The sequence below is a fragment of the Cricetulus griseus genome, chromosome 6 (genome assembly GCF_003668045.3).
Source record: "Cricetulus griseus strain 17A/GY chromosome 6, alternate assembly CriGri-PICRH-1.0, whole genome shotgun sequence".
NCBI classification, from domain to species: Eukaryota; Metazoa; Chordata; class Mammalia; order Rodentia; family Cricetidae; genus Cricetulus; species Cricetulus griseus.
Genome location: NC_048599.1, coordinates 149,828,972 through 149,852,896, shown reverse-complemented (window position 1 = coordinate 149,852,896; position 23,925 = coordinate 149,828,972). Strand labels below are relative to the sequence as shown.

Genomic DNA, 23,925 nt, shown 5'->3' with positions numbered 1-23,925 from the left:
CCAGAGTGCTAGTTATTTTAATGGTAATTAAAATAATGACCTTAAAAAAGCCTGGGTCTTAAACGTGCAACACTGGGCAGGCTGTTTCCATCTCAGTGCCTGCTGCTGGGGCACTGGTGGTGAACAGAAAAAGCCGGGGGGGGGGGGGGGTCCTGGACCAGAGAGCTCTAGGTCTCAGGAGGCAGAGCCTGGGGCTACAAGCATACACCTTCAGCTAGGGGCCAGTCCTGGACTTCCTGCCACACTGAGCTGGCTTAAGTGGCCTACAGAACCATAGGGTGTGCCTCCCTCCTTTGCCTGGTCATTTTGTGGTCCGACTGTTTTATAAACACCGAAATCCATGAGCAGATGAAAATGGTGCTTGTAGCACATCTGGAGTCCAAGGTCACCTACAAACAGTGACTTCTGAAGCTGCTCTGCAATGGAACCATGGCTGACCCATCAGGTGAAAATATGAAAAACACGTCAAGGTAAAATCTGTCCTGCAACTACTTAGAAGCAGAGTACATAGTTACCAGTCATAGGGAGAAACAACAACAAAGACAAGACACCTTAAAACACAATAGAGCTTTAAAAGTGGAGTGTATTTAGGGATACACCCTGTGCTGACTAAGAGGGTCTGGAGCCACTACCTGCCGGGGGCATGTGCTAGTGAGACAGAATGTCTGCCCTAGGAGATAAAGCTAAGGGCTCTGGAGGCTTTCTTTCTGCCTTGCAACTGAAGTGGAATGGATGGTATCCCCTGGCAGACTGGCACAGGAGCACACAACTCATTACAGCCAAGTTGCAAATCTTTTTGTAGTGTGGAAGTTGTAGTTTAAACAAAGAAAGGAACACGCCAATGAACAACGAATTTTGTGAAGAATGTAATCCGTTCTTCCTTTGCTCCAGCCTGTTCTTCAGAACACAGATCTTTCCGTCGGAGGGGCTAGTAAGAACTCCTCATACCACTGGAGCCGACTCCTGACCTCCCCACCCCAGGGGTGGTGCTCTGCATGTTGAGGACCAGTGAACTGGAGGCTGGCTTGAACCGCCTAGGCTTTCCCAGCATACATAAAGTGTTACTTGTAAAGCCTCAACTCATCTGGATGGTGGGCTCTCCTCAGCGCAGAGGTTCTCAACCTTCCTAATGCTGCAGCCCTTTAGTATAGTTCCTCATGTTAGGCTGAGTCGCGACCATAAAATTACTTTTGTTGCTATTTCATAACTAATTTTGCCACTGTTATGAATTGTAATGTAAATGGTCTTAGGTGACCCCTGTGAAAGCATCCTTTGATCCCTCAAAGAGGTTGCAACCCAAAGATTGAGAACACTGCCTTAGTAGACACATAATGAGGGAAAGGTTATATACATGTGAGCCATTATCATGAGACAGTGGCCTTGGGTTCTGAAGAGTGAGAGGCAGACCTCAGACCCTCAACAGACATGACAGGTGATATTTAGCAACATTTACATAGAGCTGTGTTACTTCCAATAGATACTTTGGATGGTGGTGGTGGATGCTGGTTTGGCTCTGCTAGGCAAGATACATGTATTAATCCTTATGAACCTGGACAGGAGATTCTAGTTTTGTCCCCATGTTATAGATGAGGAAAACAAGACTCTAAGGGTAATGAAGGAAGCATATAGACCTGTCTTGACTGTTCCCTGAACCAGGAATGTGCCAGGCGGCCTATCAGTCCCCCCTATTCATGAGGGAGATATAATTTAACCCATCTGAAGATGACCTTCACACAGCCAGTAACTGTCCAGAGCACCTGCACTCAGCATGAAATGTAAAAGTCAAAACTCCAGGGTTACAGGCCTGTTACATGGAGGAGACCAACTAGCTAGCCCAGAGTTCCTGCCTCTCACCCCCCACTACTCAGTGCCCCTAGGCTGGCATCAGGTCCTACTGCAGCTGTGTGCTGCTGCATCCTACAAGTCTCCGGCACTTCAGCACCACCCCTCCTGGAAGTACACCTCGCCCCTCCCCCACTCACCTTTTCAGAGTAGTGCTCCCCTGGGAGAGGTGGGTAGTCACACTGCTCTATCTTCTGGCACAGGGAGAAGAGATTCATCTTATCTCCATAGAAGGGGCTCTGGAGAGCTGCCATCTGCAAGGGAAGGGACCAGCCATCAGCCGCAATCAATGTCTAAAGGATTTCAGAAGCCAGAGGGACTACTGGTTGGTCTCCATTGTACTTGAGTGTCTGTGGGCTTCTCCCTCTCTGGAGCCCAAGGAGGTTGGGATTGCAATAAGGAAGTGCTGTTGACTCCTGAGGCCACATCCCTAACTCTCTTAGGCCTCCTCCCAAGGACTAGCTGACAAGAAAGAGACTCTGCTCCCTAGGCTCTGCCTAAGCCTAACAGGTTTTCTTACTTTTTTGTTTGTTTGTTTTGTTTTGTTTCTCTGTGTAAACAGCTCTGGCTGTCCTGGAACTCCCAAGTGCTGGGATTGAAGGTGTGTGCCACCACACTGCCCATCAGATTTTCATCTGTCTCTGTCTGTCTGTCTGTCTGTCTGTCTGTCTGTCTGTCTGTCTCTCTCTCTCTCTCTCTCTCTCTCTCTCTCTCTCATCCTCAGGGGCACTATCCACTTCTTGAAGACATGGTCTGACATGACACTTGTCACTGAGTGATAGGCTAGGCTGGCTGGCCAGTGAGCCTCAGAAATCAACCTGTCTCCACTTACCCAGTGCACATGCACAGCACACAGCTCTTTCAGCATGCCAAGGGTTCTAATCCAAGTCCTGCATGCAAGGCAAGCACTTTCAACTGAGCTCCTTCTGCCCATCTCTGTTTGAAGGTCTCACTTCGAATCCCAGGCTGTCCTGGGACTGTGTCATTCAGGCTAGCTTAATTTGTGGTAATCCTGCCTCACATTCTTGGGTGCTTGGGTTACAGGCAAGTGATCCCATACTTGGCTCTGACGGACTTATCTAAAGAGTGGTGGCAACACCATTCTTGGGAACATGACTACCTGAAAGATAACTTGAGTGAAAGGTCTTGCATGAAGGGCTAATGCTCTTGGGACAGATGTGGAGAGGGAGAGGTGTAACCATTTCCTTTACTGCTGTCTGCAGCTAGTGCCCTCTCTCTGGGAAGCTCCAGGGTGGAGAGAAGCTGGGCTCTGCAGTTGGTGGATGTTAAGTTGGAAGCCCCAGCCTACAAGGTGTGGCAAGGCTCAGACACCACCCTGGGCACCTTAAGAGAGGCAGGCTGATGATCACTGGGGAGTGACAGGACTGTTGGACAGTGGCCCTAGTGTGTTCGCACCCAGGGAGAGAACTTTCAGGCCTCCCTCTTCCTGAAGTATCCACATTTCCTACCATGTTCAAGGCACCTGGGGGAAACCTCAGGGAGGGTCTGCAGGAGCATGGGGGTAGCCCGGCATGGCACCCAAGAGCCCCATCTGCTGATAATCCATAATGGCATTCAAGTATTTCTTTGTCACTCTGATAATCCATAATGGCATTCAAGTATTTCCTTGTCACTCACTTCCTGTTACCTCCTGACAAAAGACAACCTAGTCCTTTCTGCTAGTGAAGAGCCATTGGCCTTTGTCATGCCCTACCCAGTCCAGGTCCAATCTGTTTGACTCCCTACTGGGGAGCCAGCCTGCCAAGGCCTTTGCTTTGGCTCACTGGCTGAGGTCCCTTTGGCCCTGGCCTTGGCATACCCTAGGAGTCCTCTGGACTTCTGTTTGGGGAGTGGGCCAGCTTAGGGCAGGAGGGAACTCAGGGAAGCTGTATGACTGTCAGCTTTAGTTTCCTGGTCCACCCTCACCCTCTGTTCACCCCTGGGATAAGCCTGGTTCCAAGAACAGAAAGGACCATGGGTAGGACAGTGGGGTCTACAGATGGCTTCAAAAATAGGGGGCACTGGTTTAGGGTTTGATGCAGGAGTTTACCCTGGGCTAGGCAGGTTTTCGGAACTGTTGACCTTGGGTTCCTCAGAGGTGGTGGGGACACATGAGCCCCACTGCACAACACTGCTGCAGTGACCTATACTAGGCAGGGAACGGCAAGTACACAGGAGGTGGTTTTTGCCATAAAGCCTGCAAAGTGGCATGACATGGGTGATGTGCCTCCAAAAATGAAAATGAGAGTCTTGGTGCCAATGATTATCGGGCAACTTCAAAAGGACATTTGCTGTCATAGTAGGGAATAGCTGGGGCTCCTAGGTGGCCCTCAGAGTGACCTAGTGCCCTCCAAGTCACAGCTGGAGGATCCAGATGAGTGTCCTGGCTTGTTGTGGATAGATAGGGTGTTGAATGTTAGTCCCATTAATGCTGGCCTGGTGATTTCTATGTGTTTAGGTACCAAGTCAGGACTTGGAACAGCCTGCTTGGCTGGGAACCCATCAAAGCCATGGCTGGGTTTGGTGCACACCAAGATAGGGCTGCCGCTGCCGCTGCCTCTGAGAAGTAGTAACAAAGGCTTGGGCAGGGGACAGGGCTGGCAGGAGCAGAGGGAGCCAGCTGTCATCCTCCACTCTTTCAATGGGAGAGGGATGCACACAGCTCTCCTCCCAGTCAGGCTGTGTTTATGTTTAGAGACCCTCATGACTCTAAGGGGACAGAGAGCAGCTTCTGAAAATACACAGCACAGGATGGAAAAAGAAAAAGAGAAGCCATCTGGATTAGGACAGTACACATGAGAGTAGGTCAAAGGGGACTCCTTCCATGAGGACCAAAGCTGAGCTGTGCTGAGACCCCCTGTTGGCCAAAGCAAAAAGGGAAATGTGTCAAGCTTTTGGGTGTCTAAGGACTGGCAGCAAGCGCCAGCTGCTTCACTCAGCTGGTCAGTGGGCTCACAGATAACGTCTGAGTGTCGGGACCTGGGTACCTCAATCACGGGGCCTCATGCACTTCTCTCCACAAGGCAGGCAGACTATCCCACACATGGGGCAACTGGAGCTGAAGACCTAATTCTTCAAGGACTGCTACTGCTGAGATTTGGACCTTGGGTCCTTTTGCCCAGTCTGGGCTCCTGCTGGAACTGCATCTCTCCCTTAGGAGGCCCCAATGGTTGAGAGTTCTATGAGCATGCTCACAAAAATGAAGTAAAAATCACCCACTCTTCCTGATCTCACAAGTCTAATAAGAGTATCTGGGAGTTCCTGAACAGCTGTCCCCTCATCCCAGCACCTGACATGGCTAAGTCATGCTCTTTAACGGGAGTCTCAACCCAGTACCTGACAAGTTGCCAGGCAGACACAGAGAAGGAAGATGAGAATGCCAAACTGAGAAAAGGTACCAAGCCACATGGCTAAACACAGATGAGAATTATGGGCTAATTTAAGCTGTAAAGAGTTTGTTAGTAATAAGCCTGAACAATAGGCCAAACAGTTTATAATTAATATAAGCCTCTGTGTGTTTATTTGGGACTGAACAGCTGCAGGACCTGGCGGAAGAGAAACTTCCGTCAACATAAGAGTCTCACCTCAGCATTTGAAATGTCTGGGTCATGTTCTCTCACAGGGGTCTCTGAATCCCCTCTTTGGCCCCAGGCCTTAGTCAGGTACTCATTAGGTCTATTCCTGAAACTGATGCCTCAGAGTCTTGAAAAGACTTGGCTTTCTCCACTGTTGACTGTCCTGGGCTGAATTGCCCACAGGCCTTCCTGATGACACTGGGCTACCCAGCCCTAGGAGATAACCCACACAACCAATCCACAGGGGCATCTTTTCTAGCCAAGCATTTAAAATCCATCACCTGCTGGGATGCAGGCTCAGTAGCAGTATTTCCATCTCCCACCCCTCCCTGCCTTAACACATCTCAAGCACCTGGCTCAAAAAGAAAGACATGGAATTCTATACCTTTTAAAGAGATTAGAATTTTGACCCTGGACAGGAGGCTGCAATCTCATTGCCAAAGGGCCCCATATGAATCAGTGGTGGGGCAGTGTGAGCTGCAGCTTACACAGCAGAGGCAGTCCCCAGAAGCCAAGGAATTAATTTCTTTTGGTGTAGCCTGGGGCACTTTCATGAGTGTTACTGCTGCAGTCAGTCCTCAGCAATCAGTTTAATAATGGGGTTCATTAGGTTGATCAGTTCAAGCCAGACTCACAACCCCACCCAAGTTCCAGGCTAGCAAAACACAGACAAGGTTTCAGTCCCAATCCCATAGTTCTCACCTGTCTATAACCTTTATATATTAGGACTCCAGTCAGGCAGCCAGGGCTCAGTGGAGATTCTTGGGAGCCCAGGAATGGGTCCCAGCAGGCTGGTGGGAGGTGCAACTACTGACATAGAGACATCAGATGGCCCAAGCTTCACCTCTCTTGGCGACCTGTGCTCCTCACTGACCCAGGACCCCACATGCGGCTGTCTTAGGTGAGTGAGGCTTATGCTTGTTCTGTTGCCTCATTCAGAGCATACCAAGACTCAGCAGCCCTGTCTGTCGCTCCAGGCTGGCTACCAGATCTGCAAACAGCCATGGAGGGGAAAGGTATGCAGCAAGACCCACACTGTTGGGCCTGGAGTACTCCTTAGGGTAGTAACACAGGGGTATGGGCCAGGCATGACTCTATACCCATTCCCAGTACCTGCATAGGATCTGTCTACCAACCAATAACACACAAATGTGGTTACCAAAGATACCAGAGAAGAGCAGTGGGGATGTCCCACTGGTCCATCCTCTTCTTGGAGCCCACAGTACAGCTTACTACCAACCACTCTTCCAGCAAGGATGGCTTGACTACATTACTGAGGCCACGTCTGCTGAAGGGTGAAAGACTAGTCTCCAAGGGTCATGGACCTGCAGGTGTGTATGTGCAGCACTGGTACCCCCATAAGTGGATACGGTGAGCCTGTCTTACCTATGCCCCCATGGAAGTCCCCACAGGCCACCAATCTGCACATGAGAAACTCACCTCATACAGCAGACAGCCTAGAGACCAGATGTCTGACTTGAAGTTGTAGCCGTTCTCGTGGATCCTCTCTGGTGACATGTAGTATGGTGTTCCCACTGCAACACAACAAGGGGTAGGACTCAAGAGGTGGGCCTCAGTGGGGCAAGAACAGGGGCTCAGGGAGAGGAGATATGGCCTGTCCCCTCCTTGGTCATCTGAGATAGTTGCCCATGTTCACAGAACTTTAAGTGAATCCCCAGGACCCCTCAGATTTAAGAATGTGTTGGGGGCCATATAGCCAATGCAGAAAAGCAAATGACCACCATCTCTTCAGGTAACAGTTTGTATCCAGGACAGTCCAGAACAAGCTCTCAACAGAAAAGAACAACTGTCCATGGTGACTAAGCCACAGGAGGGGAAACTGGGGCTCAGGCAAGTCAAGAGGTGTACAAAAAGGGGACGATTCATTAGATGACAGAATCCTTTGGTTCACCAATGGCAAGCTAGGGTGTGACGGTTTCAATGAGCAGTGTCTCCTGTAGGTTCAGGCACTGAACTTTTGATCCCGAATGATGGTGCTGTTTGGGGAAGTAAGGAAACCTCTAAGAGGCAGCCTTGCTGAAGGAAGTCTGTCAGTGGGGGGTGTCTTACCCCAGTTTTAGGCTTTTATGACCTTTTAGCTCCCCACTCTGGCTGTCTGCTGCTGTCTCAGTCACTGTTCTATTGCTGTGAAGAGACACCATGACCAAAACAAACTGGAGAGGAAAGGGTTTATTTGGCTTATGCTCTATATCCATAGTCCATTGTAGGAAGTCAGGGCAGGAACTCAAACAGGGCAGGCACCTGGAGGCAGGAGCTGATGTGGAGGCCATGGAGGGGTGCTTACAGGTTTTCTCCCCATGGCTTGCTCAATTTGCTTTCTTTTAGAACCCAGGACCATCAGCCCACGGACGGCTCCACCCACAATAGGTTGGGCCTTCCCACACCAATCACTAATTAAGAAAATTACTCACAGGCTTGCCCACAATACGATTTTATGGAAGCATTTTCTCAATTGATGTTCCCTCCTCTGATGACTCTAGCTTGTGTCAAGTTTACATAAAACTAGCCAGGACAGCTTCTGTGCCTCCCCCATTATGGACTCCCTCTCTGAAACTGTGAGCTATTTACTTCTGGTCATAGGATTTTATCACAGCAACAAGAAGGTAACTAATACACAGGGACAGAGAAAATCACCCAAAGATCTCTCTGACATGAACCAACATCTAACCAAGATGGTTTGAGTCTGAAACATGCTCCCAAAAACTACGTGCCATCAGTCCCTAACTGATGGTGTAACTGGGAACATGGTGGGATCTTCAAGGAGTGGGGTAAAAACCTCTGTTTTGCTCCAGACAGTAGGATATAAATTTCTCTGGGCTGTGGCTCCTGAACATCCTGGGCAGGACAGCTCTAGTCCATGGCAGGAGTCATGGGGACCCAGGTATGTTATATAACAGGTGTGCATATCTTTTCACTCTTTTTTTTTTTTTTTTGCAGCCTAATGCTCCACTTACTCAACAGACAATGGTCTGAGGCATGGTCCCCATGAACTCACATGTCTAACCATCACTGTTGCTTCATAAAAGACATGGTTGAGAACTGGACATCCTGTCATACACTCATACTCTATGGTGGTAATCAGGGGCTGGTGGTTCCTCAGTAAAAGAACTGCCAGCTAATATGTACAGCTGTGACCTCTTTTATTTATTTATTTATTTTGGTTTTTAGAGACAGGGTTTCTCTGTGTAGCTTTGGAGGCTGTCCTGGAACTAGCTCTTGTAGACCAGGCTGGGCTCGAACTCACAGAGAGCCACCTGCCTCTGCCTCCAGAGTGCTGGGATTAAAGGCGTGCACCACCACCGCCCGGCTTTTTTTTTTTTTAAGATTTTATTTATTATTATGTATACAACATTCTGCTTCCATGTATATCTGCACATCAGAAGAGGGCACCAGATCTCATAATGGATGGTTGTGAGCCACCATGTGGTTGCTGGGAATTGAACTCAGGACCTCTGGAAGAGCAGTCAGTGCTCTTAACCTCTGAGCCATCTCTCCAGCCCCACAGCTTGACCTCTTAAGGGCAAGTGGGATATCAGGAATAAACACCTGTGCACTCCAGTCATAAGAACACAAAAAAACCAAACCAATAGTCAGGTGTGAAGTGAAGAGGTGTCACAGCCAAATCACAGGACAGAATCCACAGGTCTTGGTAAGCAGTGGGAACCTAGGGACAAGTGGCACTGGGTTCCAGACCCAGAATACAAGGATGATGGAACAGGACTGGCCAGGAGACGGGTCAGAGCTGTGTCCCAGCAATGCTTGACCCTGCGGCTCTTCCCACGTGTCCTAGGCACCTTTTATAGCTGCCAGGCCCAGGCAAGAGGCACTCTCAGGTGCGGTAATCTGCAGGAAGCCTGGGCCAGACCTATCCGGAGGTGAGGGGTTCTAGGGCCTTGTGCCAGTCTTAGTTCTCCTCCCCAAACCAATTCTAGTTGCTGTCTGTTCACCTCTGAGCTCTGCTCCACTGTGCTTGTGCATTGGGGAGCTCCAGCAAGGCCAGCCACCACTTTCTCCCTCTGACTCTAAAGCAGGTTCTGGTCACAGCCTGCATGAGAGCCAGAGTTGCTGAGGAGAGGCAAGAGAGCTGCTTTCCCCTCCTTTCCATTGCTCCTCCACCTCACTGATGTATTTTTGTATTTTAATTTTTTTCTTTTTTGGAGATGGCCTAACACCTCTACATAAAACAGGTGGTCCCTGAACTCACTTGCCTTCAGGCTTCACTTCCTTTTTCTATTGCAGTGTGGGTTGGAATCTGGACTTTGCACATGCTAATGTTCTACCCTTGAACCACACTTCCAGCCCTTGGTTTTGTGAAACAGTATCTCACTAGGCAATCCAAGCTGTCCCTGAACTTACGATCCCCCTGCCTCTGCCTCCTGTGCTGGAATTACAGATGTGTACCACCATGCCCAGGGAGGAACTTTCTTCCAAGATGCCTCCTACAGCTCACCCATTCATCTGTCTGTCCTCATCTATCCATTCATCTGTTACCTGCTCATCAGAGCCCATTCACACGTCTGTCTGTCCTTACACCTGCCCGTGGTGGTTGGTGGAGCTGTGGCTCTATGCTGGGTGCCCCCTCAGGTGAGAGCTGCCTGTCCCAGGATGTGTCCAGCAGGGGACAGCTTATCATGAGTCAGGACAGGCCTGCACTGAGCAGAAGAACTGGGTTCTAGTAAACATCTAGCTAAACAGCACTGTTCAGGCCTAGAGTTTGGACACTTGTACCTCTCCCGAGCTTCTGGGAGTACATGGCCAGTGCTGGAGTTTGAGAGAGACCCCCGAGCCTTACTCACCGCCTGCTTCCTCTGGGAATGAATAATTTGTAGCTGAGAGCAGTTTGGCCCTCCCTGGAGGGCACTGGACCCTCTAGACCCCTGCCTCAGGCTTCCTTATAGGCTGTGGGGTTCTATACTTTGGAGGTGGGGGGTGTGCAACTTTTGCCAGGGGGGTATGAAGCTGAGGAGCACAGCACTCCCCCAGCTGTGCACTTCACCTGAAACATGATGGAGCATAAGGCAGCACTTACGGGCACAGATGGGACAACAGACTGCAAAGAAACCTACACTTGCAGCAGGCCACTGGAGGATGGTTCTGGGAAACCTGAAGAGAAACTAGCAGGAGAGGGTATTTCCCTGGGCAGTGTCCTGTCCCAGAGGACACAGGCCACCTTGCACCAACTAGTTTCACATGTGCTGCAGGGTGAGCCCTGCCTAGTCACAGTCCTTCCTCATACCAGGTCTGGACTGCACAGAAGAAAGGGGAGCCTACCCAAGCCTGACCTTCCTGAGTCTTTACCCTAGAACTGGGGATTTCAAACCTGGCAGAAACCAGAGAACACGGAACTCAAAGTGGAAGGCTGACTAAAGAGTCCTCCCCCAAGATGCGTGCGCCCCCTGTCAAAACACACTACCAGGGTTAGAAATGCTCACTTGTTTGAGAAACACTAGGCATGAAAAAGGACAATGTCTGCAAGTTGCCCTTCCCCAGATGGCATCATCTACCAGGTGGGGCCGAAGCTTGGACTTCATGAAGGATGGAAGGCAGAGCTATGCAAACTGCCCCCTGGTGTGACCTGCTCTGGCCACTCTCTGGTCAAAGAGCAAGATGCCTCTGCCTTGGTTCCTCATCATGGATACCCTCATGCTTAGCAGTGGGTTTTCCTGACAGGAAAGTGGGGATTACAACAGTGTTTGGTCCTTGGTGAATCTCACTAATGAGCGAGCATCCCTGGGGATGTCTGTCTGTGTGGACCACAAATCCTCCTCACAGCTCATTGTGGTCGCACACAGCAGGGTCCTGTGCGTGGCAGCACTGGCATATGACAAAGAGAGCCCTGCTTCTTCCCACCAGGTGTCCCTGCCCAGGAAGCTTGGTGGGACCTCTCTCTCTACCTGTCTCCACACAGTGGGCTGGTGACCCTTTGAAGACCATCTGGGCAAGGGATGTTTCCTTGCCCATGTCCAGTGACCACTGGTGTGTCTTCACTTCTCTCAGCCCCTAGCTTCCTCAGATAAATGAGGATGAAGGACCTTATAAAAGCAAAATGTTTCTTAAATATTTCTAAAGCCCACTTTCTTATGACCTGCCCCTTCAGTAAGCTGAGTGACACTGAAGTGCAGGGTGGCTAGGGGCTTAGGTAGCTGCCAATCCTGGGTGACACTGGGTTCCTCCAGGCAGAGTTTAGACTCTCACAGCCCAACACCTGCACACACACTTCTGGCCTTCGGGAAAGCATTCCACCCATCTTTTCACCAGCTCTCTCTGCCAATCTGTGGCCCTTGAAGGCAGTAAAGCCTGCTGAGTCACACATCCCAGCATGGTGCAGGAACAGAATGGTGTGCAAGCCCATGACTAAGCCAGGCCTGGGGAGCAGCCATGTCCCTTGACTTCTTGTCTCTGATGGGGTTGTCCCTGATGGGCTCTGCTTCCCCAGTCTCAGAGAGACCAGGCAGACCCACAAGGCCTGGCTCTGAGCAACCTCCCTTCCTACCCTGTCCGGTCTCAGCCGGAGGCACCCTGTCACCACTGTCACGGCTGCCAAACACGAGGCCTGCATTTCTGCTCTTCAGACCCACCATTTGTCTCGAAGCTGCTGCCGTTGCTTGGAGCGAGACACTTGTTTGTAGCTTGTGAGCTGTGTATAGGCAAATCTTTCATTTTTCTTTCATTATACCGGCGTGTACTGTCACTTAATTTTTATGTATGCAATCCTTCCTGACAAATATGATCTGCTGCCTGGTAATTCGTCTGACGCTCATTCTGTTCCGAGCTCTAATTATGGCTCCTATTCCTGACACCGAGGCAGCCGTTCTGCCACCGCTGGGTACCGCACCTGTCAGCCCGACCATGGCACTGACTAATGCCCTTTCATGCCAGCCTCCCGTTAGCAAATACAAGTATAAGGAGGGGCCAGGGAGGGAAGGCAGAGAATGGATTTGCATAAACGTGGCTCGGGGTCAGCAGCTTTAGGAGATGAGGCTGCTAGGACGATATAGCTACTGTCCCAGCATCCCCACATAGTAGGTGCACATTAGATGCAGAGGGTGAATAATTCATAGCCATATACAGGGTGAGAAGGCCCCCACATCTTTCCTGTGTCATGGTGTGATAACAATTAGTTCTATTTCTTGCCCAACAAGGCTTGTGTGCATTTAGCCTTGTATAGAACTGGTAGTAGAAAGGTGCTTTCCTCTGGAACTTGGAGACTTTGGGTCCTGGGTTATGGGTCTGCACTGCCAACCTCCAGGTCATATTAGGTACAGAGGAAGGGCCTTGGCTCCCTGAGCTGGTCCAGCAAGCTCAGACTGGTGGCGCATCCTCAGCTCCATGGTGTCTCCTGGACTGTGGTGCACTTGGCCTGGAACAGGGATGGGTATGGGAGGGCACCTTGCACCCATTTTGCAGGGCCTGCTCAGGAGCCTCAGGAGGTACCCAGCTTGTGGGGGCAGCCTCTTCCAAGTCCCAGTTGCTTCTCATTAATATAATAAGTGCAGCAGTCCAAGCGGATAAAATCACACTGTCGGATGAGCCAGGGCTCTGCCATCTCCAACAAGGCGATCTTAACCAGCTCTGACTAGCCACTGCAGCCATCTTCTCCAAGACAGAACAGAGTATGGCTTGAGCCTGACTGACAGACATAGGATGCACTGCTTGTGCTCTTTGCTGACAGTTTCCCTCTGAGTCATGATGTTTTCCAAACTCTTAAGCCAAATGGCCGTGGTGTGTTATCAGGGGTCAAACACTTACTTGTCTAGCATGGGGGAGGCACAAAGAAAAGGTACCACCCTAACTCAGGTCAGAGTGGACTGAAGCCTTCAGAAGTGAGGCTTCCTTCCAGTCACAGAGTCAGTAGCCAGGGATCCCTGATGGACACCTCTGGCCCAGATCTTGTAGAAGAACTAGGAACTGAGCAGGATAGGCCAGCATTGTAGACTTGGTTTTGAGGGATACCATGTAACCTTGAAATCACCCCAACTCCCTGAATTCCAGTTTCTAGGTCCTGTGGCCCCTGAAGGCCAGAATCCTTAGGTCTCTGGAGATGGCCCCTACATAGCATTTCCTTGGGGTCAGGGAGTCAAGGGAGTCAAGGGAGAGGCCAGGTCAGGTGGAGGCCCATCCCTCATCCCACTCTGCAAGTCGCTGGCTCATTTCTTCTAAGTGCATGCCTTGAGTCTGAGCCATCATGAGCTGCTGAATGAACAGCGACAGTTTCCAGAGGGAAGTTTGCCACAGAGCACCCATGCTGCCACCAGAAGCTGCTGTTGGCACATGGCTGGCTGCAGGCACCCAGGTGTGGGGGATGGGAGACACACAGATTGGAGCTGCATAGTGGAATGGAAATAAGTAGAACTACAGACCAGACATGCTGGCCCCTGTCCCTTCTGTCTCCCCTAGTGATGTCCAAGAGATGCTAGGAACTGACTAGGGGAGAATCAGGGAGATGCCTGCCTCTCATGGATTCCTGGTGAAGCCTTCCTACACCTGGGGTATGCACAGGACACCTGTCTCTGTGCCTGCTGGCTATGCCAGCTCCTATAAGCTAATTGCAGGGAAGAGGCTCCGCTTTCGTCACTCACGTTTCTTTCTCTTACATACCAGGCACATAGATCTGGAAGCTGACACAGTCCCCTCCCCCAACCTGAAGCTCATCATATTGAGTCTTTTCCTGTTCCTCTTCCTGTCTCTCAGCAGCCACCCTCTCTACACCCCCAGTAGGGACATCAAGGCCTGTGTTCGTACCCAGCCACCCAAGTTCATGCAGGGTTCCCCCAAATGGATATAGGTCCTTCCTGGCCTTCCTTGTTGCTCTTTCTCAGGAGTCCAGCCACCCAGCCCCAGACTCCAAGGCTGACTTCAGTCTTACAAGCAGGTCCATCTGATAGGGCACAGCAAGAGGACCCACAAAGCAGGCAGATCCAGCCCACTGTGTATGGCAGGGTATGCTGGCCTTCCAGGAAGTACTCAAGACATGACCTGGGGTACAGGTACAGGGAGATCCCCAGTGGCCCACCTGGGCCTCAATTTCCTCTATTCTAGATCTATACCAAAGCAAGAGTGAACTTTAGGGACTCAAAAAACATCTTCCCCACACTATGCAATACTACCAGGAGAATGTCTGCCCTTCCGGCCAGGTCACCCAAGCCTACAGGGGCTCCAGGGGACACAGGCTCCTTACCTAGTGAGTGGGCTGCAGTGGTCTCTGAGCTGAAGAAGCGGCCCAGGCCGAGGTCACCAAGCTTCACAATGCCTGTAGCTGTGATGAACACGTTGGCGGGCTTGATGTCTGCAGGTGAGGACATGGGGTTGGTGTGGGAGGGTAGGCATAGAAGGGATAGGAGGCCTCAGGCCTGGAAGTGTCCACAAAGCTTTTCAGTGATGGGTAAGCCATCACTCAGGGCAAAGCCAACCCCCACTAAAACATCAAAGCCCATAGGCAGGTCCTGTTGTCTGAGGCTTCCCTGCTTGCCACCCAGAGGGATCTTGGGACAGTTGGGCCCCCAAGCCTCATTTTATCACCTATAACAAGTCTATCTCCCCCTCCTTCATAGGCTGGCTGTGAGTAGGGAGCAGAGACCTCTATAATACTGTTTCCCCATGCCAGCAGACTGTCAACTGCACAGTAGACACTCCCTGACGATCACCAAGCTTTGTACCCCAGTGACTAGGCAGCACCTACACACAGGGGCTAAACAGGAGGAGGGAGAAATGGAGACATCAGTTTCAACATGTTCCCAGCAGGCTTCACACCTTCGTGAACCTCTCAGAAGCACTCACTGGTGCTCACTTCCTGGTGTGGGATGGGTGTGAAGTTTGCTTAGCCAACTCCTACCAAGGTGTCAAAGCCCACAGGAAACTTCCTTTCTCTGGGCAAAACTGGCCTCAGTACTAGAATTGGTCACATCTGGGATGAGTGCAGACAAGTGCTGAGGTGGCCCTTGTTCCCTGAAGCTTATGTGACAACTACTGGCATCAGCTGAGTCCCTTGCCCTCACAGGTGCTTCCTGACATGGAGCAGATGCGAGCGTAGCTGTTGGATATCTGCATGGGGAACACTAACCAGCCTAAGCTATTCTCAGGGCAGCTCCTGGGGCACTTGGAGATCTCAGGGCTGGGGTCCCCTGGGGCACACACCTCGGTGCATCACACGCCGGGAGTGCATGTGCTCCACAGCACTGCACAGCTGCACAAAGTACTTCCACACAGTCCTCTCAGGAATAAGCCGCTTCTGCTTCTTGAAGTACTGTGGGGGACAGACAGACAGGTCTGGGTGAGCATGATGCTTCCAGGAAGGGTGACACAGTGGTGGGGGCTGAGCAAACATGGCAGGGCCAGAATGCTGTGCCCACACCTCTCTTCAGCCCTGATGAACTAACTGTGAGGTTGGAGCCTGGCCCAGAGCAATCCCGGGAAAGGAACACTCACCCTCAGCCTTGGCCTGGTGTGGGAGGAAGGCAGCCAAGCCATGCCTGAGAGGTAGCCATTGTTGCCCCCACGTCCTCAGAGCCAGTAAGTCCCAGTGCCATGTGACTGTTAAAGGCATAGAGACCCTGAGGAGACTGTCTTATCTTTCTCAAGCAGCCCCTTTGGTTTCAGTGGATATTAATCTGCCTCCTTGCCTAGTGTCCTAGTTAGGGTGTCTATCGATGGGATGAGACACTATGACCCAAGCAACTTCGGGAGGAAAGTGTTTATTTTATCTACTACTACCATACCACAGTCAAAACAGGGCAGGAACCTGGAGGCAGGAGCCGATACAGAGGCCATAGAGGGACGCTGCTTACTGGCTTGTTCCTCACGGCTTGCTCAGCCTGCTTGCTTGCTTAGAGAACCCAGGACCCACCCATAATGGGCTGGGCCCTCCTTCATCAGTCACTAACTAAGAAAATGCCCGTAGGACTGCCTGCCCACAGCCAGATCTTATGGAGGCATTTTCTCAATTGAGGTTCACTTCTCTCAGATTACTTTAGCCTATGTCAAGTTGACATAAAATTAGTCAGGATGTAGTAAACCACATTCAACCCCCCCAGGAAAAAAGAAAGAAAAAAGATAAAAATAACTCCCCCAGGCAGCACTGAAAGAGAGAACTGAAACAGAAGGTTCTGGAAGGACAATGCAGGTAACAGCTGTGTGTGTTGGGGTACATAAGCTCCTAGGCACCAGGCCTGTGGAGAGCAATGACTGGCACCCCAGCTACCTGGTCACCAAACTGTGGTTCTAATGGCAAGTGGCAGCACTGTGGCCTGCTGCCAAGCAAATACTCTGGTGTAGGAAGCCAGGAACTACTAGAGTGCCTGCCCCACCTGTAGAGGGAACAGGAGTGGAGAAAAGGCCCTGCCGGGCACAGATCACTCTGAGCCATGCTGCTGGGCCCTCAGCAAGAATCGTGAAGGCACTGAGGGCTACAAAGTGGAGGTCAGCTAGGCCTTCTGAGTTCCTCACCACATCTAATGATGCTGGGAACCTGTGAGAGGGACCATGCCCAGAGAGACTAAGCAGCAGGTGCAGTGAGCTGGGATCCAGAGCTGGACATCTCCAGATGCAAGGCTGTGAGGCTCTCCAGAGGCCCTTCTAGGAGGAACTGGAGGGCTAGCTGTCCTGGTCTCCCAGAAGACCTCTGCTTTGGGCACCCCTAGGCCTCTGTGGCGGCTGGGTGGGCTGTTATTTACACCATAATGTTATTTGGTCCTCATTATAGTGTTTATGTGGGGATGTGTGCAGTCGAGAGTGGTGATTTTCTAAATGTCACATTCTATAAGTGCCAGCTGACATTTAGTAGGAAGGCACAGAGTCTCTGGTGGGTTTCAGACAGTGGCAGCTCTGGGCTTCATCAGCCCTGTAAATAATACCAGCACCGTGGTTGACTGGCCCCTGAGGTTGCAAGCCCTCAGGACACAGCCCCCCTCCCCAATCCCCACCCAACCAGTGACCTCTAACTAAGGCCAGTGGGAACACTGTGGTGTGACCCAAGCTTGGGGTTGGATGCAAAGGCTGTGTTCCCCTGGAAGGGGTGTGGCACCTCACAGTGTGTTGGGTACCAGGAAACTTGGGCATGGGTCTGCTAAGCCACCCCAGGTGTGTCTAGCTAGGGCAGTGCCCCAATTCCCCTGCTGGCTGGAGCTGCCACAGTCCTAGACCTGTCTATAAGGAAGCTTGTGTAGTCAGCTGTTGCAGACAGGAAGGAGAGACCTGCTCTGCTTCTTCCACTAGGGAGGAAGGCCAGGCAGGAACAGCCTCCACATCAGTTCTTTGTGGAGCCCAGGACACATAGAGGCAGGCCAGTAGGCTGGCTACCCAGTTCAACTCCTTTAGAACCTATATTCGTTTCTCAGAATCCTCTTCCAAAGGGTCACTGGGAAAGGGTAGACACTGGAGCTTAGCCCCCAACAAAATGTTGTCTGCCTTTGTTCCAGATTGAGAGGTCACAGGGGAATCTCGGGTCCATGGGCTACAGCATATATGGAGAGCAAGGAGGGACTCTGGCTCTCTGCTCCTGCTCCATCCCCACCCAACCCTTTGCTTGCCACCCAGTCTCCTAAACACAAGGCTCATTGTATCTGCTCCCTAGGAAGCTCCTGTGAACTTGGACAGCAGTCCCCAATCCTGAGCTGAATTGAGAAACTCACCACAACTTGACCCCACCATCACCTCCTCACCTGGAGTTCCTTATGGCTCACAGTGCATCTCACCATCTCACTGTCTGGAGTGCTTATCCAGCTCTTCCCACTTCTATACTCCCCATCTGCTCTGGGGCCAACTCAGCTCAGGGATCACCTTCTCCAGGAAGCCCCCACCCAATTCCACAGACCCTACCCGGGCTTACTCTAGAGCCTGCCTTCCTGGTAGAACTCAAACTCCTGGGGGCACCACCAGTAATGGTGGAACCCTGAGGTCTTGGTGGGGGCTGGCACATGACAATATGATGGAGAGCTGCATGTGTACTTGGGGTATGTTTAGGGGAGATGCCAAACGAATGAGAAATGAGTGAAGGGACCCAAGACATGATGTATCATGTCTGTTCCCACCAGGGATCTGCCTGTAGATTAATGCCCTGCAAATGCATTAATATGTCAACGGAAACATAAAAGCAGGTGATAACAGCTCAGTAATGCCGTTTCCCAATGACACCATATTCCTAGGGGCCAAATTTCTGAAGAGCAACTGACAAACAATTGCTCAGTCCCCAGTGCCTGCTGGGAAGATAGAATCCATGTTGGTTCATATCCACACACAGTGGGAGCCCAGTATGGGGCTTGAGGATGGCCTGGCTTCACTCAGGACAGACTAGGTTCAGAGAAGGTAGGTGATGGGGGTCCACTATAGGGGCTGGAGATGGGGACCCATGCCAGCAGGGACATGAGGGCCTCAAGAAAGAAGCAAGGATCAGAGGTCATGAGTTAGGGCTGTGTTGCCTTTGGCTGGAGACTAAACTTCTCTGAGCTTTGCTGAGGACGGCATAGGCTCAGTGGCTTAACATTTCTGTGGCTGATGGTGGCACTCTCTCAATGGAGAGTGTCCCTGCCATGTCCCTGAAACCAGACCCACAGTAGTTCCCCTTGTGAGTTCTGAGAGGGGAAGAGACAGTTTATGGAATGTGAAAGAGCACGGCCCTGAGCTTCACAGGCACACAGTTGCTCAGGCTCTCACAGACCTGGCATGAAATCCTCACTATGTGGTAATAAATACACCTGTCCAAAGGCTGGGTTGTGGAGACAATGACCTCTGACCAATTCCAGACCAGGTACACAGTATGAGCTCCCACACAGTATTCTCAGACAAGCCAACCTTTCTGGACCTCAGTTTCCCCTACTATAGAATGTGGTAGCTGGAGCCATAGGACATGTCACTTAAAGACTCTATGGGGCCACTGCACATTTTGAATTAAGAATCTGTGGTTCTGTTCAGCTGGGGCTGAAAAATTGGCTGTGATTAACAAGAGACTGGACCACTAAAGCGAAACCTCTACTTTGCTGGACTAATTGATGCTGGTCAGCTGGAGCTGAGAACTTGGAGATGATAGAGGAGACCAGCATCACTGAGGTGAAATCCCCTGAGACGTTTTTCCTGAGTCAGCACACAGAAGCTGTGTTCAGAGGCGGCCAAAGTTGCACCTTGTGCTGGCAGCTAAACTTGGTAGTGGAAGAATCACTGGGGCAGGCGGGGGGGGGGTGTTGAAGAAATGCTGGGGACATGGAGAGCAGCTGAGACTTGGCACTGTGAGAGCCCAGGAGAGGCTACTGGTGAAAAGTGCCGCCCACCTGCACCAGAAGACTCCACTGTTTGAGATGCCAGTACCATGGGATGACCACCAAGAACAGCAGCAGAGGTGGAGTGGAGCCTCCCTGAACTTGGAAGACAAGCTGTGTGTGCTGCAGAGGACTGAGCTGGACAAGTGACACAAACCCTTTGAAAGAACCCAGAAGAGCGTGAGTGGACACTGCACTATTTACTCAGCTGGAGCTTGGTTTTGCTTTGTTCACATTGTCACTGTGCCCTATTCTTCCCCCCTAAAGTAAGGAAATACTTAACTTATTTTTTATTTTACAGGACCCCACAGCTGAAAGACTTTGAATTTTTAAAACGGACTTGGAATTTTTAAAGAGCCTGAATTTTAATGTTTTTGAATTTGTAGAGGACTGGGGGACTTTTTAAGTTTGTAAAATATTGTGATGTTGATATTAGTGTGTGATCTTGGGGAAAAAACAAGAAAGGGAAGATTGTGGCTCAACAGTGATGTGCTTGTGTGTCAAGCTGATAAGGGGTCGATTGTGCTGAATAGTTTTATGGCAACTTGATACAATCTATAGTCATCTGAGGAGGGAGTCTCATTTAAGAAATGACTCCATAAAATCAGGCTGTAAGCAAGCCTTCAGGGCATTTTCTTAATTAGTGATTGATGGGGGAGGGTCTAGCCATGTGTGGATGGTGCTATCCTCTAGGCAGGTGGTCCTGGGGGCCATAAGGAAGCCAGATGAGTAAGCCAGAGGAACAAGCCAGTAAGCAGCACCCATCCATAGCCTCTGCATCAGCTCCTGCCTCCAGTTCCTGCTCTGAGTTCCTATCCTGGCTTCCTTTGATGGAGAGGTGTAAGCAAAATAAATCCCCTTCCTCTCCAAGTTGCTTTAGTGATGGTGTTTCATCACAGTAATAGTAACTTAAGACAGAAATTGGAGTCTGATCTTTAGAGGTTCCTGTTCCTTCTGAAGAGAAAAGTGTCCTCATGTGCTCTGAGCTAGAGCAGTGTGGTTGGTCCAAAGGGTCCCTTATGTGTACCATAGCCCTTACCCAGTCATCATCCTGTCTAGGCATCAGTCTACCTTGCTTTGTGTGCCCCAAGGAGCCTGACAGCACATAGGAGGTCAGAACCAGGCCAAGGCTGTTGCTGGGACGTGGAGAAGTGCCATTCAGGTTGAGAGAAGGGTGCTCTGACCTTGATCATCTGTGAGAGGTCGCCTGCATCAGCCAACTCCAGAACAATGTTCAGCTCATTGTCTTCAATGAATGAGTCCAGGTACTTGATGATGTTTGGATGGTTCAGTTGCTGTACCAGAAAGGGGGGGGGGGGAGTCACATCAGTGATGAGTGGCATGGCTGCAGTGCCTGCCCTGCACACATTCCCCTAAGACACCTCCAGTGCAGCATCAGGCCAGCTTCTGCCCAGGAGTGTTCACAGAAACATTCCTGCTCTTTTGTTCTTTCTCAATGTCTCAGCCATCCCTTAGAAACTAAGAATCCTTTCTACCCTAAGAACCCTTAACTTACACTCCTAGTGTAGGTTCCTGCCTCTGGTCTCCATGGTGAGGAAGTGAGTGGAGGCCAGGCAGGGTGGTAAAAATCAGCTCTACCTCACAGAGAGGACCCTGGTGGTGACACTATACCTACATGGCTACTGGGTCTAGGGAAGCAAAAGAAGACTCCAACACTGCTACAACGTGGTTGATACTGCTCATCTATCAGTGGACAGCCAGGGTCTGACTGACAGCATGTTTACCGAGGCTCCAGCAGCCTTTGAGCTCAGCTGGACTGGGCCAGAAGGAAAGGCTGCCCTCAAGCCTAATGTGAATTCCTGAGGGCAGGGGTCTGAGTGGATATGGCTTGTGCAAAGGCCCTATGGTAGGTACATCCCAGAGGCTGAACAGAGAACAGAGTGACAAAGCAGGTGGCGCTAGGAGCCTAGAGGAGTGGGCATGGGGTAAGGTGGGGTTACGGACCAGATGCCCTGGAGCTCTGAAAACACTGAACCCGATTAGGCCCTGGGTTATTTACTTATCACTACTGATCTGTCAGCTCATATATGCATAAGACCTTTGTCAATGAAGTGATGAGGTTGCTGATGCTGTCTCCTGGCTGTGACTTGCATTTTCATCTCTGTATGGTAGCCACAGACATAGATGATTCTGGCCTTTTGTGGCTAATGCCCTTGATATTTGGGGACAACTCTGTGTGCTCCAGCTATGATAAGTCGCTGTAGTTTTCTCCTACAAACTTTTGATTATAGCCTTAGCTTGTGTTTTGCTCAGTCCTTGGGGATCTCATTCTGTACATCAGCCCAGAATGGCTTGGTATTCACTATGTAACCCAGGCTGGCCTTTAACTCCAGGTGATTCTTCTGCCTTAGCCTCCTCTGTGTTGCAGGCTATATAATTACAGGTGGATGATACCATACCTGGCTTAGCTTTAACTTTCAAATCTTCTCACAGACTACAGAAATGTTCCTCAATTTAGTTTTTCATTTTATTTTTGACTAATCCATTTCACAAGCATGTATGTGGTGTGACGCAGGGTTTACAGCTTCTTCTTTCTCATCGGCAAGTCCGCTTTCCCAGCACCCTGTTCCAACTCTCCTCTGTCCTACTGAATTGTTTTGAGAATGTTGGGAACTAACACCAGCTTTGGTTGCCATCAGAGAACATTACAATTTCTGTTCATTATTAGTGTGTGTGTGTGTGTGTGTGTGTGTGTGTGTGTGTGTGTGTGTGTGTGTGAGTGAGTGATGTGCATGCCATGCACCTGTGTAGCAATCACAGGATGATGTCAAGTCAGTTCTCCCATCTTTACATGGGCTCTGGGGACTTGCTCAGGTGGCTTGCATGCCAAGTGCTTTACTCACTGAGCTGTCTTTGCTGGCCTCTCCTTATTTTTTGAGACAGGATGTCTTACTGATTACTAGCTTGCTTAATTGGACTGGATTATCTGGCCAGTGAGCCTCAGAAGCCCTAGGGTCTACACCTCAGCACTAGGCTAGAGTGTGCAATACCTACCTTGCTTGGCTTTTTAAAGAAACCAAACAAACAAATGTGGAGGCTGGGGGAGGGGGCTCACACCTTTGATTGCATCACTCCTGACGCAGAGGCAGATGGATTTCTGTGAGTTCAAGGCCGGCCTGGTCTACAGAGTGAGTTCTAGGACAGCCAGGGCTATGTAGAGAAACTCTGTCTTAACAAAAAGCAACAACAAAAAATTGGTTCTAGGGATTGAATTCCTATACTCATGCTTCTGAGGCAATCACTCTACCAACAGAGCTGGGTCCCCAGGCCTGTGTTGTTTTGTTTCCATAGTCCTCTCAAACCTGTCAGGGAGGTCTTCCTGCTATTTACAAGATGGCTAAACAGAGGCTGGTGGAGGTTAAGTCACTTGTGAAAGTTAAGTCACACAGCTTGAAAAGGAAGACAATAGTACTGTAACCCAACACTTTCTTCTTCTTCTAGCCTCCAGCTTGGGGTCCAAGTCCAGTCTGGAAGTTCTATCTGTGGCTCTGGGGAAATCAATATGGGATCACTGGGAAGAAGACAGGGACAACTGCAAACAAACCCGATGCTCCATGTGTGCTGTCCGGATACGCCCAGGTTGTCTGACCCGTAGAAACCTAGAGAGCTGGCCCAATCAAGACTGGCCTGATCCAGGCCACTCACCTTTAGAAGACCAATTTCCTTGACACAGTCCTGCCTTGCTTTGGCATCCATCATCTCAAAGATCTAGGGCAAGAGGAAGCCAGAAATGGAAGTTAAAACCAGTGCCTGTAGACTGGATTCGACCCTCTGCTCAGCCTGCTCATTGTTAAGACCTCAGAAGAAGCACAGTCCCAACTCTCAGCAACAGCCAAGTCAGCCAAGTCAGAGACCATGCTGTCAAGTTCACTTGTGTCCCATAATGCCTACCACACAGAGCAGGGACTGAGGACCACTGAGCCTTGCTGAGGTCACACCCTGACTAGTGGTATGTCACTCCTTCAACAGGGACCCAAAGCCTAAGACTTGTAGGGGCGGACCAAAGGCAGCCATTGGCAGTATGCCAGCACAGTAGCCATTATTCAAAAAGAAGTCAGATGGCCCAGAATAACCTCTGCAAAGAAAAGAGCAGCCGTTTCCCAACTACAGGAGCCAGATGCCCTAGAGGCCTGGAGAGAATGTGAGCATCACAGGTGAATGCTGCTACCAAGAAGCTAGCTAGTGTCTTCCCATTCTCTCCCATGGATGCCTGGCTGAGC

At 50.5% G+C, this 23,925-nt stretch overlaps 1 protein-coding gene across 1 annotated transcript in view; it reads right to left on the bottom strand.

The window, feature by feature from the left end:
• The window catches only part of Nek6 (NIMA related kinase 6), a 74,002-nt gene that overhangs the window by 2,298 nt on the left and 47,779 nt on the right, over nt 1–23,925 (bottom strand). The window contains exons 4-9 of the mRNA XM_027423654.2: nt 23,351–23,413; nt 20,869–20,979; nt 15,573–15,681; nt 14,617–14,724; nt 6,858–6,952; nt 1,983–2,096 (exon numbers count right to left, since the gene is read on the bottom strand). Coding sequence (XP_027279455.1) covers nt 1,983–2,096; nt 6,858–6,952; nt 14,617–14,724; nt 15,573–15,681; nt 20,869–20,979; nt 23,351–23,413 — 600 coding nt within the window. The remainder of the gene's footprint in view (nt 1–1,982; nt 2,097–6,857; nt 6,953–14,616; nt 14,725–15,572; nt 15,682–20,868; nt 20,980–23,350; nt 23,414–23,925) is intronic.